The 19,566-nt window shown below is 37.3% G+C and overlaps 3 protein-coding genes and 1 long non-coding RNA gene across 7 annotated transcripts; 1 reads left to right on the top strand and 3 right to left on the bottom strand.

Moving 5' to 3' along the window:
• Positions 1-4: 4 nt before the first annotated feature.
• Positions 5-2,542, bottom strand: LOC140763123 (sphingolipid delta(4)-desaturase DES1-like). The gene is made up of 2 exons (XM_073101185.1): positions 2,206-2,542; positions 5-1,093 (listed from the first exon to the last, which is right to left on the bottom strand). Exons 1-2 carry the CDS (start codon positions 2,368-2,370, stop codon positions 251-253), a joined length of 1,008 nt encoding a protein of 335 aa, XP_072957286.1. The 5' UTR covers positions 2,371-2,542; the 3' UTR covers positions 5-250.
• A 1,674-nt stretch (positions 2,543-4,216) lies between these two features.
• LOC140763268 (E3 ubiquitin-protein ligase AIRP2-like) lies at positions 4,217-7,831 on the bottom strand. The gene is made up of 5 exons (XM_073101379.1): positions 7,536-7,831; positions 5,812-5,962; positions 5,640-5,706; positions 5,316-5,550; positions 4,217-4,834 (listed from the first exon to the last, which is right to left on the bottom strand). Exons 1-5 carry the CDS (start codon positions 7,619-7,621, stop codon positions 4,624-4,626), a joined length of 750 nt encoding a protein of 249 aa, XP_072957480.1. The 5' UTR covers positions 7,622-7,831; the 3' UTR covers positions 4,217-4,623.
• A 1,500-nt stretch (positions 7,832-9,331) lies between these two features.
• LOC140761933 (expansin-B16-like) lies at positions 9,332-11,880 on the bottom strand. The gene is made up of 4 exons (XM_073099474.1): positions 11,518-11,880; positions 10,766-11,072; positions 10,499-10,628; positions 9,332-9,949 (listed from the first exon to the last, which is right to left on the bottom strand). The coding sequence occupies exons 1-4, from the start codon at positions 11,696-11,698 to the stop codon at positions 9,755-9,757; spliced, it is 813 nt and encodes a 270-aa protein (XP_072955575.1). The 5' UTR covers positions 11,699-11,880; the 3' UTR covers positions 9,332-9,754.
• A 3,066-nt stretch (positions 11,881-14,946) lies between these two features.
• LOC140762992 (uncharacterized) lies at positions 14,947-19,499 on the top strand. Of its 4 annotated transcripts, XR_012104796.1 has the most exons (5): positions 14,947-15,002; positions 17,403-17,619; positions 17,862-17,951; positions 18,496-18,544; positions 19,010-19,494. It is a non-coding gene; the product is annotated as an uncharacterized lncRNA (long non-coding RNA). The 4 variants fall into 4 exon arrangements; XR_012104795.1 differs by having other exon boundaries at positions 14,950-17,619; positions 18,496-18,870; positions 19,041-19,499; XR_012104794.1 differs by having other exon boundaries at positions 14,950-17,619; positions 19,041-19,496.
• The last annotated feature ends 67 nt before the right edge of the window (positions 19,500-19,566 follow it).

Raw genomic sequence — 19,566 nt, 5'->3', positions numbered from 1 at the left:
CGTGTTAAGATGAAGAACATATCAAGGCAACTTTTAGTGAAAAAACTTCACCACACGTCTCATTTGAAACATAGAGCTTTCACAAGACAACTTGTAATAGCTAACCAAAACAGACACTAAATAGGTAAAATACTTAGATCAAGATGGTTCCTGCTCTTTACAAACTCATAAATATCCCAGTTGCTGGGTAGCACACTGAAAGATTATCAATAAATGCAACAAGAATAAAGGAAATGGACAGTCAGTGATCCTACTCGTCTTTCTTGGCAGCTCCTCCAGCATCTTTGGATGCATTCCTCTTCATCCGGCTGTAAGGTCCGACAGTTCGGTCCATGACGTACATGTAAATCACTTGACTCCAAGATTTATAGGACTTCAAGCTCTTGTAATACTCTGGTGCTATTTCCTTCACCTTGTATAGCCTGCTCCCTGGTATTCTAGGGAAATCATGATGCTCGTTATGGTACCCGACGCTCCAAGTCATCAGATTCAACGGCCCGTAATATGAATAAGTCTCCTGATCTGGGTTGAAAATGTAATGCTCGGAGATGAAGTGACCTGCCATAGGATGCATGCCACCACCAACAAAGGTTGCAAGTATTAAGTAAGCGAGGGACTTCCAACCCCAGAAATAGACCAAACCGGCATCAAGACTGAGCTGGATTATTAGATTGGTAAATTCCCACAAACCAGGGGGCTTGGGTTTGAGGAAGAGTGGTCTGAGTGCATAGAAGAATAGTTGGAACAAAACCCATATACATTTGCTGATGGCATTCTTGACAATGTAAGCCTCAGCATGGCTAGGGATGTCCATGTCAATACCATCAACACCTTGGAATCGATGGTGCTCCAAGTGATACTTTTGAAATGTTATGGACATGGGAACACCAATGGGAAGGTTAGCAAAGATACCTAACCAGCGATTATAGGATGGAGTCGAGAAAGCAAGGTTGTGGCTGAGCTCATGAATGGCTAGGAAGAGATTGTGGTTAAGGAAGGAGCCAAAAAAGTATGCAACTATCAATAACTTCAGCCAGCTAGCATCTTGGAGGTAGGTTGCAGTCCACAATTGAAGCAAAACTACCGCAGCTATCTGCACCAGAAATTCAGATGTATTACAACATTTTGAGGAAGAGTGGTACTAAGTAAAAAAATATTGATATTATAGTCTACAGAATGTATAATATTTTCCATAAATACTTCATTGTCTGCAGAGTTTATAAGCGTAGTTCTGAGTAAAAACAATGTCTACATTCTCAACAATCACATATTAGACAGACAACAGAATACTTCTATACTCTACCAGATTACTAATAGCAGGTTTCATGTAGCAATCAAATTCAAAATGTTCACATTCATCAGTAATAGACCGAATATTGCCACAATGTACTCTAAAATCAGGACTAAGCACCCTAAATTAAGAAGATCCAAGGAATTTGTACTCTCTTACAAAGTGAACATTGAAGGTAGCATTTGTTGCATTATATCCTGAGCATAGGCTACTTTTCTTAATTGTAACCACCCATATTTGAAGCTTTGACAACATAACTTCCACATTCATATACATGACCGTTTCATATGCAAGAGCCACCAGTACTTATCAAAATTAAAGTCTACATAAACTAGCAAATTATCTTGTAATTCACAAATTTAACAATAAATGCATCAAATTCGTGCAATAAAATGAAAGGAGAAAACTGAAAGAAGAACGAAACTATCTTCCCATGTCCAAAAAGTTGAAACCAAGGTAATGACACTTGAGCAAACCTTCATCTAAAGACCGTTGAGACCCAAAAGTCCTCTTTACTTATAAACTGAACAGAAAGAATGTATGCAAAAAGGCAGCAATAAAAGTCAAAACCAAACGGGCATTGGCAGATTAGGGGGGAAATGCAGTTGATATCTTACAAAAATACCAGCCTTAAAGCAATTAAAAGACCAAACACATCACGCTTTCTAAGATCTACAATCTCAGATATCAACAGATCCCTACCAAATAAACAGCCCATTACCAAATCCAAGGATCAACGAAACCACATTCCAATCAATAAGACCAAGACCCATTTTAGCAATCAACCCGAAAGCCCCGAAAAGATCGTCAAAATCGCATCTTTCCGGATCCAAACCCCCCCAGTCGAACGAAACGAAACCAACAAGGGGAAACAGGGGATAAAAGAAAACAAAACCGAGTAGAAACGTGAATACCTTGAGGAAAGCCCAAGGGTCGGGGCCGAAGAGCTCCTTAATCTGCGGGTACTGGGAAAGGATCTGCCGCCTTCGCGAGGCGTGGGGCTCGTCAGTGTACGACCAGAAGAAGTCCGTCGCCATCACGCCATTCTCCGTTTCCTCTCCTTCCCCTCTCAAACCCATCGCTTGCTCTCTCTAATCTTCTCCAATCGTTTCGTTTAAAAGAGGAGACAGAGGGTAGAAAAAGACCCGAGATTTTCCTTTCTCTTTCCCTCTATCTATGTCCCCTCTCAACGAAAAGGCTAAAACGAGATTAGTCTCTGTCTCTACATCTGTCTCTCTCTTTCATATGCATTTTAGGGATGGTTTGTTATTTTGGAAACCACCGGTGGAGGTTCCACTCACCTTAATTAGGAACAATATGTTAACTTCTCATGGGCTTTTTTGCAAAAAAAAAAGTTAACTGGATGATCTGGCAGAATCTTAGCCGTTGGTGAAGAATTAATAAACTAACTAATTGAAGGAGAAGGATGTTAAATTTTCTACGTGTTTAGCACACCACATACTAGCAAGGGGCACACAGAAATATGATAAGATTAATAATAGAGAAATTTATATATAACACCTTATCTTTTAATAAAATTATGATTTACATATTATATTTTTACTATTTATAAATCGAGCACTATAATTTCGTGAATACACGTAGAAAACATATTGCTGTTAAATTCAAATTTAACCAAACATCTAGATTAAATTAACTATACTAAAAAATTAAATAAGAATATTTTAGTTATTTTAGAAATAAGAATATTTTAATTAATTTAGAAATAAAATATATCTATTTAACAGAATATTCTCGCAATATTAATTCAAATCTAACTGAAAATATATCTTTAAAAATATATTCACTAAATTATAGGACTCAATTTATAAATAATAAAAATATATGAGGTAAAATATGATTTTTTTAGAAAGTAGGGTGTTATATGCAAATTTCTGATATGCAATGTTAATTCAAATCTAACTGAAAATATATCTTTAAAAATATATTCACTAAATTATAGGACTCAATTTATAAATAATAAAAATATATGAGGTAAAATATGATTTTTTTAGAAAGTAGGGTGTTATATGCAAATTTCTGATATCTCAGCATCTTCCTGACATGTCATGTGAAGGGGGATTGCAAAACATGACAGACATCAAACAATGACAAGTGATGGATTAGTTTTGTTATTCATAACATTTACCGACACAATAATAAAAACCCCTTATTGAGTTAAATATTTTTAACTCAATTGTAACTGTTAAATTTAAATACTTTATAAGTGCTTAGAAGCATAATGATACAAAAGGCAATTCAGAAGGATATTTTCCCAAAGAGAAGCATAATGATACAAAAGAAAATTGAAGAATAAAATATATTTAACTCAAAATTATTTCATTAGATATTTGGATGAACTAAAAATTAAACCACGTACCAAATTACAAGACAAGTGAGCCAAGTGAGCCCCCGTTCACTTCAGGAATAACAAAAATTCTTATTCCAGAATACAACCTCTTATTCTAGAATAACAGCTAAACACTATATAACATCTAGGTCCACATGAGATCTAGGAATGTTTTAGTAATAACTGAAGCCAGCTATTGACTTGTTTGATCTTGGACCTCTTGCTTAATAGTTAATTTGGTACAAGCATACTAACAAACAACAACCTTGCAGTAGCACCTGTATTTTAAAGTTGATTCCAAATCTCACATGTATGAAAATTGTTGATCCGTACAACAATCAAAGAATATTGTCATCTAGATCACTTGTGTCAAAGAGAGAATGGATATTTGCTACAAATCAGCCCTAGTAAAGTGGGGAATGTATAGTTCTCATGTTCCAAAAACACAGGCCAACAATAAATACAGACAATATTACCCAATATGTGTTTTGGCCAACAAAACAAAAGCTTTCAGGAACACAACAGCAATAAACAGAGATTAAAGAGAGAGAGAGAGATCTTATTAATGACTGAAGGTAACATAAAACTGAAAACATAGTAAGACCTCTTCAGCATACTTGTATTCTGAGATTGAGTTAATAATAAACTATAATTGGCTGGAAAAGCCATGTTTAAACTAAAAGGAGCCAGATATAAAATACAATGGTCAAGCCAAAACAGTTGAGATGTTACTATGTCAAATAATGGCTGATTAATTAATAATGGCATGTTAATAAGCTATACACTCATTTATATAATTCCGGACAGAATCTATAGATACCTCCACTGCAGTTCCTCAAGTTATGAGCTGCTTTAAAAGTTGCAGAACATTGAACAGAAAGTGGAGCTGCATCCAAAACATATATCAACCATGATTTGATCTAACTGCCACTAGTTGAAGACTTCAAAGGACTATGACCAACAATGATAAAGCCGACAAAGCTCATTTGTCATGTAGATCATAGTGATTGAAAAAGACATCTGGTTTTACCAGAGGCAATTTATTTGTGTACATGAAGAGGCGCCTAAGATTTTCTCTAGACAGTGTTGCCATGTCAACAGCTTCTCTTTTCTCAGGATAAATCCATAAATCACTTGACTTAACTTTCTTCAGGCTATCACGACAGAAGGGGCACGACTGCGATCTTGTATTCCTGCAGCAGCAAGTGCAGAATATGACATAATTAACATTCAGCACAGGGATGATGCAACACTATGATGTCTGAACTAAAAGCCAAATTTCGAGTAGAAAGATTTCTGTTTTCACATAGAACGAAGTGAAGGTTATGCAAAACTTCCTAATGATCATAATTAATCTCATCCAGATGGTTCCATCGGTGTCATCTCATAACATCAAAAGAAACTATAACAACATACATCACGATACCTTATCTTCCAGTGCCAAAAATGGAATACACTAGTTACAAGGAGTATTAAAATGGTTCACAAATCAGATTATCTAATATACACAAGGATCATCCATAGAATCACTAGCAGCCACAGTGTTATTAGCAAAACACAATAAGAGCAGCAAGATTCATAAATCAGTTATTCTTTATATAGCATGAATCCAAATTAGAAGATGTCAAAATTCCTAAAGCTGCTATTAGACTAAAAGCTTGAAAATCAAATTACCAGTCATAGAAGCACTTCATGCACATAACATGGTTGCAGTTAGGCAACACTATCTTGTCATTCAGTTCCATGCAAATACCACATTCTTCTTCTCTTTCAACATTGAAATCTGAGAGTTGCTTCCTTTCAAAATCATCTCTCCTCCTATACCTTTTCATGCATAGTGCCTTCTGCCTTTTGTCTTCCGTATCAGTGACCCCCCTTTGTAATTGCAGCAAAGAGGGAAAAATGATACCTGTCCCAAGTACCAAACAAGAACCACAACATAAAGATGAATATTAAGATTCATAGAAAGGAAACAACTTAAGTTAGATGATCTACTACCATAGAATTCTCTAAGGCTTGCTTTCCTTTCATGAGTTGACATGGCTGTTGTCCCATCAACATACACCTGCATGTCAAAGAGTTCCTCGTTCAGCAAAAAGTAACAAACAACAATAATCAATCGGGGAAGAACTCGGTGCCCTCATATGGAGAGATGAGAGTAAGTATAAACCTTATAAATCAGAATCCTGACAAGACCAAGGGCCCCAGCAAGGCTACAGTCAGCCCATCGCACCAGATAAAGAAACAAGTGTGCAGAAGAACTAAATGAGATTCGCATCTGAAGGCATGAGCCATCATATTCTCTTGGAAATTCTGAAGCCCTATGGATGAAATTAGATTAGCTAATCCACAGGATGCTCCTTAAAAGAAGAAAAGAACTTCTGATGGGCTATTCCAAGTTTATTTAAGCATGTCAGCACATCAGATGTCCCAAACTAGATGTTCAAGTACTAGTTATTCAACTTTCAAAAGTAAAAGAATAACTATGGTCGGTGCATGATACATGCAAGAACATTGGAGCTGGACACATAATCAAGAATTCGGAAGGTCAATTAAATTACCAGATAAACCTACCTAATTCTTCTTGAATAAGAACTTCAAAGAAAAGAGTATAATTAAATGTATGCCCTTTTTATCTCCCTTTAGATGATCCTCCCTTGACATCACTCTCAAAAATAAACAGTACTCGACTACTCAAATGAGGAAAGCACTTACTATTGCGGCTCTCTCATAAAATGATAAAATATCAAACAAATCAAGAGAATAAGTACAAAATTTTAGAAAGGCAGTCGCACTACTTAACAAAGCAGCTAAATATTTTCAAAACTTACTCGATGATTGTAGGGAATTATTCAAAGAAGAGAAAAAGTACCACATTTATGATACTAGCACCACTTTGGAAGTTATCATAATAGACTCGTTTTTCATGTAGCTCAAGTTATAAATCAAATAATAAAAACAATGAAGAAGGGGCAAGTGGGCAGCAAGTAGCTGACAGGCAAACAAACTGTACTTGGTCTATAACAACATTGTCCTTAAAAATCAATCCGTGAATAATCAAAACCATATCTCAGTTTGCAATCTTTTAATAGATATGTTAGATAACATGAGACAAAAGAAAAATGAAAAAGAGCTCTATTACATATGAAGACCATGCTGGGGAATTTCCACAGCAATCACATTGCACTTATTTGTACTTAACAAACAAGGACTTCTCACTTCTCAGGTTCAATTATATTCAGATCCATCAAGCTTCAACTTACAGCAAACTAAACCATATTATATATACAACATAATGAGAACATTCAAAACTGTACTTTTGGCATGTGGTTTCTGGTCTTCTTCTTTTTTCAATAAACCTGTCACAATTTTTTTTTCATTCCTCATCAACAGAATATTGTTATAATATCTTATATATAGATGACTGTAGTCCACAGGAAGATATAATGATGAATGATATTCAAACGCAGAAGAGAACAATAAACCTAAGAAAGACACCATTTACGTGTCACTTCGTTTAGCTAAACTCCACCAAGTCACACGAACCTATCCTCACAGCTAGTTTACAAAGTATCTACATTGACAGAATTAAACTACTACAAAGAATGCCACCAGAACTCTCCATAGAGATAGAAACAGAGCACCGCACGTAAAAGTGCTACCTTTATAGCGTCTAAAAGTTATCGTTCTGATAAAGAATCGTCCAAATTTGTGACGCTTGTCAGATAAAAAAGACAACTTTTTCTACACAATCAGACCAAAGTTGTTGAAAAAAGAGAGACGGAAACAGAGGGAATCCAAAGATTACCCAATAACCAATTCCAATTACTTCACATTAGAAAAAAGAAAAAGAAAAAAAGAGGATCTTTCATGTATAATCCTTCATAGACTTACAATGAGTTGGCGTGTTGGATGTCAGCTTCGAGCAACTTGAGAGAATCCTTGAAAGACTTCCCCATCCGCACGGAGCCCAAGACCATCTCCACTTCTACAGCTCATCCAGATCAAGCATCAACAGAAACCGAAGCCCTAACCCTAACCCTAACCCCTTCCATCTACTTTCTCGCTATACCAATACCAAAATCCCCAAATTCCTAATCCAATCCGATTCCTTCCTAGTTTCCCTTTTACGCTCTCGGCTCTCTTTCGCAGTTTCGAACTGGAGAGAAGCATAGAAGCGCTCCGCTCGGCGCCACGTGGAAAGGGCAGTGTCGTTGGTGTGCGCCAAAAGTAGGACATAAATAACTCCACCGGTAATTTTAGTTTACCCTCCGATTTATCCAATATTTACCGATTAACTTCTGATTCTAAAATTTGTATTTCATAAAATTATAACATCAAGTATATTAATGTGATAGACATCAAGTATAAAGTTATAATTAGATTAGTGTATATTTTATAATAAAATTATTATAATTTTGAGTTGTTATTGTAAGAAAAGAGTTATTCTGAATAGGAGCTTAATGGACTGCCTAAATTATTAAAATACTTTCGTTATATTTGTTTAGACGAACCGATGGGACAAAAAAATAATTAAGATATTTTAGTAATTTATTATAATAAATTATTTTAATCACAAATATAGAGAACAAAAGAATTGTACGGGGATGGTAAAATATATTATGTGGTCTTTTATTAAAATAAATGCCCCATTCAAGTGGGTCATTTTAAATATACTCCTGCAAAAATGCATCCTGATTTGAAACAGATAGATAAAAACAAGGGAGAATATATATGTTTCTTTAATGTAAATATTAGTAGCTACAAATTGCTTCCCTTCTCTTTCTCACATCCTACCATCACATTCTTTAATTCTTCCAGTATTGACTAATGTTGGAGTGTTCGGTCCAATGACATCTCCACCTTTGCTGTTTTCCCATTATCTTCTAACCATTCTGTTAAACTTCTTCTATATGGTTGGGATAACAAAGAGGAATCCTCTTAACTATTGCAACAAGTTTAGATTAAGGATACCAATCTCATGTCGACTTTATGAAACATCCATCAAAAGATGCAGCTGACTCCATATCATTGCTTATTTCAGTGGTTGACTATAAAAGTTACTGGAGAAGTTACTGAATTTTGCTGCGAATGAATCATAAAAACACTTCATGGTAGCTGTAATGCTAAAGACTTTTCAGAGATTCTTCAGCACGCTTATGCCCACGAGTGACACTTTGCATGCCTTGACAGAGTAGACTGACGAATCCAAAGATTGGGGGGGGAGGAGTCAAAAAGTGCAGAAAACAAATAGCAGGAGACATTAATTTGCAAAGCTAAAGTGCATGGGGTATGATGATAAATAACTACTCTTGCAATTCTTTGGCACCTGCACAAAAGAAACCTCTCTGCACTTTAAAGCTCACTGAAAGAACCTCAAGGAATGTAGGCAAAAAGTGATTCTTGGGCATGTGATATATCATATATGTGTGATGAGGAAGTTGCAAACTTGCATCATGCATCAATCCTTCTCCAAATCTAGTGGTAGGTGAGCTATCATCATGCCCACATAATGTTCCATATGTCTATCTCAGCACATACCCATGTGTTTGGGGTCCACATCCTTATCAAAAGAACATGAAGAATGACACATTCACTATGTAAGACAGCGAAGTCCCATGCATGGCATGTGATGCCCCCCCGTTTGTGAAAAAGGAAACTCACAAGTGCAATAGTTTTACCACACACAGTAACCACAAGAAGAAATGCCATTAACAAGTTGAAATAAGAAGAACAGAGAGGTTTCCCATCCTGGCCAAGCCAAAGCACAGGACGAGGAATACCCTATTTGGGACGCCCATCCATTTTTTAATCAGACAGGATGTATCCCAAAAGCTTGCACACAAATGGCGCTCTCTCTCCCCTTTGGAGAGGGCTACAAGGGCACACATCACTGAGCCCAATAGTGAAAAAGAACTATAGCCTATAGTAGTAGCAACAACAACTACCAGAGAAACTTCCAAGCTCATAGATTTAAGGAGATCCTATGTAAATAGCCTGATGGGAGACTGCCTTTGCAAACCCAACGGCTACTTTTTCTCCCTCATCTTTTTTTTTTTAATTTTTTTAATGCCGAACCCAAGAACCAACGGCTACTTTTTGCTTCTTTAAGCTTAAGAGAAGTTAAGGCGAGAGGTGTAGGTGGCCTTGGGAGCCCAATTCTTTGGAATCACTTCCCTAGCTGAGAGGCTCTTCTGTGTGGCCAATGTGGTCAGCTTCACTGAGAAGGGGCCCTTTAAGGGTCCTCCAATAATGCACCAATTTGCTCCCCATATGTGCTTCATCTCTACCCATTGAACAGAGTTTGCCTGCGATGCAAAGAAAGGCAAAACAAATGGAACTTATTAAAGTCTAATCCGCTTTGGGTTAAAGATTAGGAATTATTAAAGTGGTATTAGTGCCAAAGCTTTAGGGCCCCATATGGGGAAACCAAATTTTGCAATTGACTATTATTCTAGGCCACTTTTGTGGACTAAATCCCGTGTGATGTGACACGTTAGTTAAATCCATAGTCGTAACTGTTATCAAAACTTCTCTGAGAGGTAAAGAATAATGTTAAGATTCTTAAAAGAAATAATGGAAAAGTCCCGCAGATGAGAGGTTCTGTGGCCCAAAGCCTGCACACCAACCACTGAAACATGCAGCATGTCTTCAACTGTAGTCTGTAGATGCCCAAGAAAGAGCTCTCAAGAAAGAAAGGAAGGCACTAAAAAATGCACAACTTTCTGTAAAAGAGAGAGCATGGCACCCCAACTTATATACATAAAGAAGGTTCTTTTGTGAGTTTAGTAGTGCTTAAAGAGAAGGCAAATCTGAACGAAACAATTGAAAGATGTGATCACTGATCAGAGACGTACTTGTTTGATGTGCATGGATCCAATGTCTCCATCGCCATCCTCAAACTCTACAAGAAGCGACAGCCAGTAGTCTGTCGACCCTTCGTTCACATGGAAAGCTATGTTCTTCCCGCGATACTTGCATTTAGTCCTGAAGAAGATATAAAGCTTTACAGTCAAACAAAAGCGAAGGGAAAAGAAGAAGAATAAAGATTAAAGAGCATCCCTTTGTCTCCGCCACTACAAAGTGACCATTTTTCCTTTGAAAAGAGAATAGTCTAATCTGACCTTCGATAGACGACAGAGATCTCGCCTCGGTCCCTGAGACGGCCGCCGGATCCGGACACCGCCATGCGGCTGAAGGCGGCCCCGCTGAGATCGAAGTGGGTCCGCCCGAACGCGCAGTAGCCACCGGGGCACTCGTCGGTGATGATCACCGTCACGGCTCGCCGAGAGCAGATGGCGGGATCCAGGCACCGCACCTTGTAGCACGCGCCGCACCCTTCCCCGTCCTTGAACAGTATCGGGCTCACCGCCCCAACCCGCGACCTAAACGGGCGCACATCCACTAGCGACCCGTACCCGCACGCCCCGCCTGGTTAAAAGAAAAAAAAAGAGAGAAAAAGGAAAAGAAGCGAGTGGATTTATCGGAATGAAGGGTGAGTTTAACTGCTGGTCTGAGTAAAAGGTCAGTGCTAGGGCTGACATGCATCGCTTGCGCATGTGCCGAGCACGCACTTGCGGTGAGGCTCGGGATCGGATGCAATTCTCGCACAGCGGGATGGTGCTCGAGCACCTCATCACTTGACACATACACCAAATCGGTGTGGCCCCCGCGAGATATACGCATGCCGATCTCAACGGCTAGAAAGAAGTAATTTTACACATAACTACCTGAACTATCTCATTTCCCAACTATTCGCAACATCCGACGCGAAAAAAATAAAAGGAACAGAATTACAAATAGCTGAGATATGAGGTAGTTATTTGCAAAACAACCTACTAAACTCCCAAGGCAAAGAAATGGCCAGTGAGCTTACCGTCGCTGCCGTCGCCGTCGGGGCTGCCGTACCACGTGGCGGTTGCAGGGTGCCATTGCGGGTCGGACAAGGAGACCGCCTCGCCCAAATCGGAGAAGAGGTAGAAGGAGGAGCAGATGAGAAGGGGAAAGAAGAGGAGGAGGGAGGAGGTGGAGGAGGAGGAGGAGGAAGGAGCCGCCATTGTGGCTTCTCTCGGTTTCTTTGCCACTTTAAGCTTCGAGAAACCCCAAGAGTCCACCCTCAATGCACAGAGCTGTGTGTACTATAGAGCAGAGTAGCAGCCTCCACACTTATATAGAAAAGAGGAAATAGTAGCGATTTCCCACCTAAAAAAATAATATTCGCGGATTAGTCGTGCCTCCAAAGAGGCAACTAAAGAGCAACTGTGGAAGTGTGGCTAGGAAAAAATAAATAAAGAAAAGAACAAAAGAAGGGGTGTATATATATCGCTGCTCCGTAAAAAGATTTTGATGAGCCCAAAGATGGGCGAGACGAGATGCCACCACCCATGTGCTCTCCTGTGGGGGCAGAATGACCAGAATGCCCTCTATGGTGGGCTTCGGTTACGCCGACGGTTACGTCTGCGAATCGGGGATTTTATTTGGCGGGTGGTCGTTGCCGGTTAGAATATGAACTGATTGGTGTTAGTTGATGCGTCAAATCTCGTCTTACTTTTTTTTTCTTCTTATTTTTTAAAAAATAATAATAATAATAAGCTCGTATTAGTTGGCACATCAATTCCTGCCCACTGCGCTTCTTTACTAAAAGCTAGTCAAAAGAAAATTAAGCTTTAACGAAATTAGGCAGCCAATTACAACATGCCAAGTAAATCAAACTTCGCATGGCCCCCAGCCAACCACCAATGAGCTTCGTCATCATTTCGGTAAAGCAGGAAAAGAATCGCCCCCTAACCAGAGGAATTTTCTCCTTTTCCGAGGGGTACGATTGTAAACTCCCAGTTTCAGACCGTTCGTCATATGGGGAAGGAGCAATTGGACACGTGGAGGAGCGTCACTGTGCTCGTAGTTAGTATAGCGATCCCGAGAGTTACAACTTAGCCCCCCACTGTTCGCGTATTCTACTACTCTGCCATCGTAGAGTAGATAGCGGAGGGACCGGTTAGCCCATGGGATCTGCCGACACTCTCGAGTTGTACCATTACAAAATAAACGGCCGTTACGCTGACGTACGCGCCCGACCGTTAAGACAAATCCGATTCCGATGGGCATGGAACATGGAACATGGAACATGGCTAACCTCCTACCTCGTGACTCACATGACCTTAGTTTAACATAATTCTACTGAGAAAAATAATCTTTTATAATGCTCGTTATAATTCGTATCACATAGAACCCTCTATTTCTCAGAGCAATTAATATTACATGCTAATTTACTGCCTCTAGATAAATTTTAAGAAAAAAGAGGGTAAAATGTGTGCATTATTGTAGTCCTCCTGGTTACAGTAGTCCTAGAGACTTTTTCTGGAACTTAAATGAGAGGAAGAAATATATGTGTGGATGTGAAGAAGAAGTACAAATATGGCATTTTGGCTTGGAAAGGGCCTTGGCTGCCTCCTAAGTAAGTACTCAGTGTTCTTAGTGAAGACTTGGAGAAGTCCTAAAATAAATTGCACAGATCCCAATAGGCTCTAATTGTTGTGGACTAAGTGTTTCCATTGACTCTACTCTCTGTTTCTCTCTCCTCTCCACTTGGTGTGCAAATTGGGAGTATAAATTTCCTCGCCCATGCCTTTCTTTCTTCAGATCTTAGGTGGGAATATAAATGCAGCCTTTTGGTGGACAGATGTGTCAGAGAGCAGTGGCTATATTTAAGTTGAGAGTTTGTGAGAATTAGACCCAAATGGAAGAGTGAGATTAAAGTACGACAATGATTGAAGTGTTAGAACCAAACCACATGCATGATGGCTAAATCTCTCTGTCAACTTTGACATACTCATGTGTATATAAGTGATAAAGTGTCTTTGATGGTGGGCATAAGTTTTGCTTCATAGCGGCGTCCTATTGGTAGTGGTAAATTGGGGTTATTTTTCTTGTTATACTTATAATTGTTATTATGTTTATGAAAGCTACCTCGTAAATTACTTCTTTGAATATGGATAGAATTGCTTTCAAAATTTGACTATTTTTTTTTTTTTACCGTCATTGATTATTTTGTTTTTCTCCATTCAGATGCCCATGTTTTGATGGAAGTTGATTCATAATAATTATTATTATTATCATCATTTTCAAAGATTTAGTTTATTTAATAGGATTTTGATATTAAATAGTGAGAGGAACCAGCCGAATAATAACGACGGGGAGCCCATCATGAACAAAGCTAAGTGAATTGGCTACAAGAAGCACGATGAAGAAAAGAAGTGTCGATGAGGTGAATGAACTCGGTGACGGTGGAAAACAAATGTAAGAAAAATAAGAGAATAGAAAAGAGAAGAATGAATGAGGGAAAGAGAATACAATGATCTTAGGATGAGAGAAAAAAATTCACTAAAAGAGAACAAGAAAATTCACACAATAAACTCTAGCAGAGATAGGGCTGTGTCGAAGAAGGAAAGCTCAATACCAAACTTTTGGCATTTGTTTTTAATAAGGCAATTACAACCAATTCTCTAAAAGGGTGGAAGATCATTAAGGATAGCTAAGACTTGAATTCTGGCTATTGCAAGATCTTCGCCGTTACCAACATTCAGATGTGGTGTTATATGTTTCTCCAGCACATTCATCGTAGACTCTGTAATTCATGTTTTCAGAAACTCTTATTTTGTTTTCCTTCATTGACAATGGTGGTTTTTTTTTAATAGAAAATAGAGAAGATTATATTGAAATAAGAATATCAGTGGACAAAAACTGCTAAAGAAAACCTTCCCAAGATCATTCAAAACCCAATTTTATTTCTGGAGAAATATTGCATACTTTAGGGTGCTGTGAAGTCAATCTCAACTCAAATAAGTTGATTAGTGAAACAGTAAACAAAGAGGAGGACTTCTCTAAAATAAGAAAGACACTGATATTTTTGCTATCAAATCATCATCCCTATTATACTTTTCATACTTTTTTTCTTCTTCTTCTTCTTCTTTAAATGATTCATTACTTATTATTGGTACTTCATTATTCAATAAACATACTGTTTGCTATAAGCAATGTAATCCAAGATGAATTTGCTAGATATTACCAGAATTTTTTTTAAAATTATCATTTTATTCTTAATTTTTTCTGTTTTTTAAATTCTAAAATAAGGGTAGAACTATGGCATGATGACAGCCACTTAGATAATTTGTAAAGCGTTTAAAAAAAAGTCTACGTAAAGAATGGTAAAATGTAATTGGATACGGATCCGAGTCCATCCTAACCCGGATCCTACTACCAAACCACTATCTAGCTCCAGTTCGGATGATGGGAGCCATGAAGGCCGGAACCCGGAAGCAGCGAACACCACCTACGGAAACCTCCACCAAAAAATCTCAGACTGTGAGGAGCTATTAGACTTCCTTTATTTTATCTATTCCCGCTTAGCTTCAATATTCGTCTCAATTGTGTTTGCTTTTCTTCTGATTGATCTATATATAGTGTATGTTAATACTTCAATTATAACTACTTGAATTAGATTTTGTTCTTAGCTAGGGTTTGCCATGCCAAATTAGACTTGCCCCTTTTGTGGCTTCTTCAATAACAGATTTATGAAGATTCTTTTTACTAATCACCCAAGGCTTTGATCTCTCCCTTCAGAAATATGTAGTGTTTTAGAAAGTTCATAGGGGCAGACAATTAATCACTGCATTACTCATGCTCAGTATGGTAGCGTATATTTGGTTGTAAAAATTAGAATTTATGTATATTGATTTAGAAGACATTTTCTAGTGGATATTTGTTAATTGTAAAATAGGGAGAACTTTTTTTTTTTCGGATTTCTATTCATGAATATTGAATACTATGATTCTTTACAAGTATGCCATGATCCAAATAAAACTTTCAAGTAATTATGATTTCTGACAAGTATGATAAATTGACAACTACTTCCAGCAAGATATTAATCCCCATCCCTAAGGTTCCTTAATATATGCTTCAATGTCAAGTTGTTGTGCAAATTAGTACTAATCCATTGCTGGCTTCAATGGATCTATTTAACTGGACGACTCTTCCTAATGAAAATGGATAGGAATTATAACTCGACATATTTAAGCATAGACAAAATATACATTTATGATTATAGAATGTGTCCTTAGTTCTTACCTGTTACTTTGGTTACTTTGGTAATTGGGTGTTATACATACTTCAGATATTGCAGTTTTTAGTTTACTTTGTACTTAACATTGTCGTATTTATCGGACTAAGTAGACAAACAGCTCCTCAAATGTAAGGTATAATGCATACTCTGAGACATCGTATCATATTACAGAGGAGTGTCTGATGCACTTGAGCTCATCTAATTTATCTTATCTCATGATTCCTTAGATTATGTATCCTATGTTTACAAAATTGTTCCAATTATGGATTAGTTTAACACTAGAACCATTAAATTTTTTAATTCCTTGAACTTTCGCAAGGTTCAATGGTTTCTAATCTCAATTTTCCATGTCATATGTGATACCATAACCAAGGATAGGAAAATTTTGTTGGTGATACAATCCGATTCAAAAAGTCACAAAATCCAACCCAGTGCAGTGATAAAATTAATTAAAGAACTTATAAATTACAGAATACAGAATACCGTATTAGTCAAGTCTAGTATTTTACACTCTCTTTTTTAGACCAATTAAATCTCCATGATTGCTCCTGTAATAATGGACTTCACGCTCTTATGAGGCAATGATTGCCTTGCACACGAAAGGAAACAATAAATCCGAGTGCTTTGTCGAACCAGAATAGTACAGTACTACCTCTCAATACAGTAACGAAAAACTCGAGAATGTATAAGTGAATAAATAAATAAAATCAATTCATTTAATTTCACTCGATCATTTCCTAATGCATATTAATAGCCTATTTATAATAAATGAACAACCACTATAAAGAGATGCAAAAAAATCAGATTGGTTGACAAAGTCGCCAGTCCAAAGGCAACATCCTTTCGTCAACAAAAGTGTCTGGCCATAATAGCTCGAGCCAATTCACCTTATGCCCGAGCCAATTCACTTTATGCTTGAGCCAATTGAAAAAATGTTTGAGCGAATAAAAAAAAGGCTCCAACAAATCGAGATTAACTATTTCGGTTTCAAACAACAGATGCAGCACATACTCCTAATAGAGCAAATAATAATTTGGATTTGACCACCCACGAACCGAACCGAACCGAGCCGTCCGGTGGGTGTGTATGAACTAAGTTGCATAAATTTACTCACCCATTAGAATTGTTATTTTTTAGGGCCAAAGTCTAAATGAAATTTGGTACTTATATACCCTACTAACATTTCCTAAATAATCAATGTGATTTTGTTTATTTTCATATCCACTCCCTTAATGTATTTGAATAAGTGAGCATATGACATTCAAATGCTCTTTGAGCTTTATATTCCACCATTTATCCATTATTTGTAATGTGTGGACCTCATTGATTTTGGCCTCAAAGTTTGCTCATTATTATTTTCACAACAAATTTATAGTTTCTTTAAATGCTATGGCAGTATGTCTTAGGATTATCTTCCTTAGATCTCTTTGAGGAGAGCTGGATTATAGTCAGCAGACTAACTAGGAATGAGAATCCATATCCCATGTTTGCTCAATATAATGGATTTTCTGTGTCTGGATACTAATTCGACAGCAATTATGATGCAGAATCAGTTTACATATATATATTTTGTCAGTCAAATATTTCCTGATCTTACTAATCACCATTATGTATCATTCTGGTGGCCATATGATTTGGTTGAGTTCTTTTGCTTCCACTTTGACTACGAAAGTTAAGAGGATCTCTGCTGCCAGCCTGCCACAGTTGAATAAAGAGGAAATCAAGGTTGTTTCTTGTTTGGAGTTCAGAAAATGGAAGGGAACTTGGAACAGAGTAAACAACTTGAGAATGAAGAAGATTATGTGCTGCTTGACTTGGATGATGTTTAAATTGATTCAGATATTCCAGCAAATGCTATCTGTAAGTCTGTATTATTAACAGGACTTCAGCTAGATTTGAAATCATATTTCTGGATGCCATGTTTCAAGTTTATCTGTTTTTGCTTATACATCTCTGATTCATTGGCTCTGTGATAGACTTGATCATCCTTCTCCTTCTTCTCTTTTTTTTTCATTTGATGCTATTAATAAGGTTTAATTATGTTTGCCTGTAAATCTCTGATTTATTGCCTCCTCTCTTTTTTTTTCCTTTTCCTTTTATAGCATCTGGACAATAATCTAGCCAAGTTGCTTAAAGTCAGCTCAGCAGTTGCTCCATGTGCTGGATGCACAAATTTGTGACGGCATTAGCAGGTTGTGTTCTTTTTAATTTGTGATGGCATTAGCAGGTTGTGTTCTTTTTAAGGCCTAAGTTGTTGACTGCTGATTGTGTTGGTCTATCTTGTAATACTCTTTTCTTTTTTGCTGATTGGGTTTGGTTCTGCTGGTTTTGTTAGTTCTCCATCTTTACGCTTTCCAGCTGTGTTGAATCTAAGAAAGTGCGTCCACTTGCTGCATTGCTCAATAATAACATTTTGCAGTTAGTGACATATCCTCTTTTTGCCTAAAAATTAATTTGATCTAGGTGGATTGTAAGTCGTAACATACAGAATCCTCACTTGAATTGACAAGTTTTCTAATGGAACACAAGCCCATGCGATTTACTAATTAAGTAGCAAATTTCAACCATCTTCTGGAAAGAATTTGGATGATCAAATTTCCAATCAAATCTCCCATCTTGAAATTTTATGCTTCCATCTATGTATGTTATTCTACTGGTAGTTAACCTGCATTTTTTTTCTTCCTTTTTTCCTTTTTGAAAATTTTTAGTGATTGTGTAGTTTATGACATTATGCAGGGCCTGGAATCAGTCTCCTAAGTTGGTCATTGGTGATTGTCTTAAGCTGGTGCGAACTGTAACTCTTGCCAAGATCTAACCATCACTTTTTAAGATATTACTATACAACAATCTTGGAACTTTAAGTGGCATGGCAGAAAGAAATGAGAAATCCTGGAAATGTTCCTGTTTGAGTCACTAGATAAAAAAGCTTAAACTGTATAATGATTTCTGCATATCTCTGCATGATGTCTAAGTAGACTCATGAATTCAAGAGCTTGACTTCTGCATACTTCCTGTATTTCAAGAGCTTGATGAGTCTTCCGGAAAATATTGTCGTTTATACATCTGAGCTCCAGAAGAAAGGTTTTGAAGTAACAACTAACTAACAACCTGGTTGGTTTAGAACTTCAGTTATATTCTTTACTTAGATTTCAGTACGAGAGCTTATCATGTTTGTTCGAACGTGGAATTAGTGGATTCTCTGAACTTGTTTACATGTGGTTTAATGCTGAATTTTGTGTGGAAATGGCAGAGGAAACATTACTCTCTTTCAATTTTGTCAGATGTTGCGGCTACGAAGATCACAAGTTCTTCTTCGGCGATGAATCTTTCCAAGGGCAAATGCAATATTATTAGTACTAGACAAAGCTCCATCCACATCCAAGCAGGCTAAACCCTTTGCAGGTCTTCACAGGATTCCCAAATTCAAAGCTAGCAAATGAGCATCGGAATACAACGGAGGCTACTATCAAGCACTTGTAGTTTCAAACGCATTCATACCCATCACAACAATATTGACTTTTGTGTACTTCTAGTGGAATTTGTTTCCAGTTTCCACCGTTGAAATCGGAAAGACACTTTCTTTAGTATTTCTTGCACGTTTGGATGGTTTGTTGCTGAAAGTGAAGAACCAGAAAGTGACAAGCTTGGGCATTGTAGCATTTCTCGTGCAATAAAACTTCAAAAGAGAAAAAGGGGAAAGATAAAATTCTCTCTCTCTCAGGCATCGTATTACTTATAATTTTAATTTTCATGCAACTGCTGACGGATTTGAAATCTTTTTATATTCGTGCATATTTGCTGGTAAAA

This window comes from Typha angustifolia, chromosome 7 (genome assembly GCF_048772165.1).
Source record: "Typha angustifolia cultivar Huaian chromosome 7, ASM4877216v1, whole genome shotgun sequence".
Classification (NCBI taxonomy): domain Eukaryota; kingdom Viridiplantae; phylum Streptophyta; class Magnoliopsida; order Poales; family Typhaceae; genus Typha; species Typha angustifolia.
This window is presented reverse-complemented; position numbering and strand designations above follow the sequence as displayed.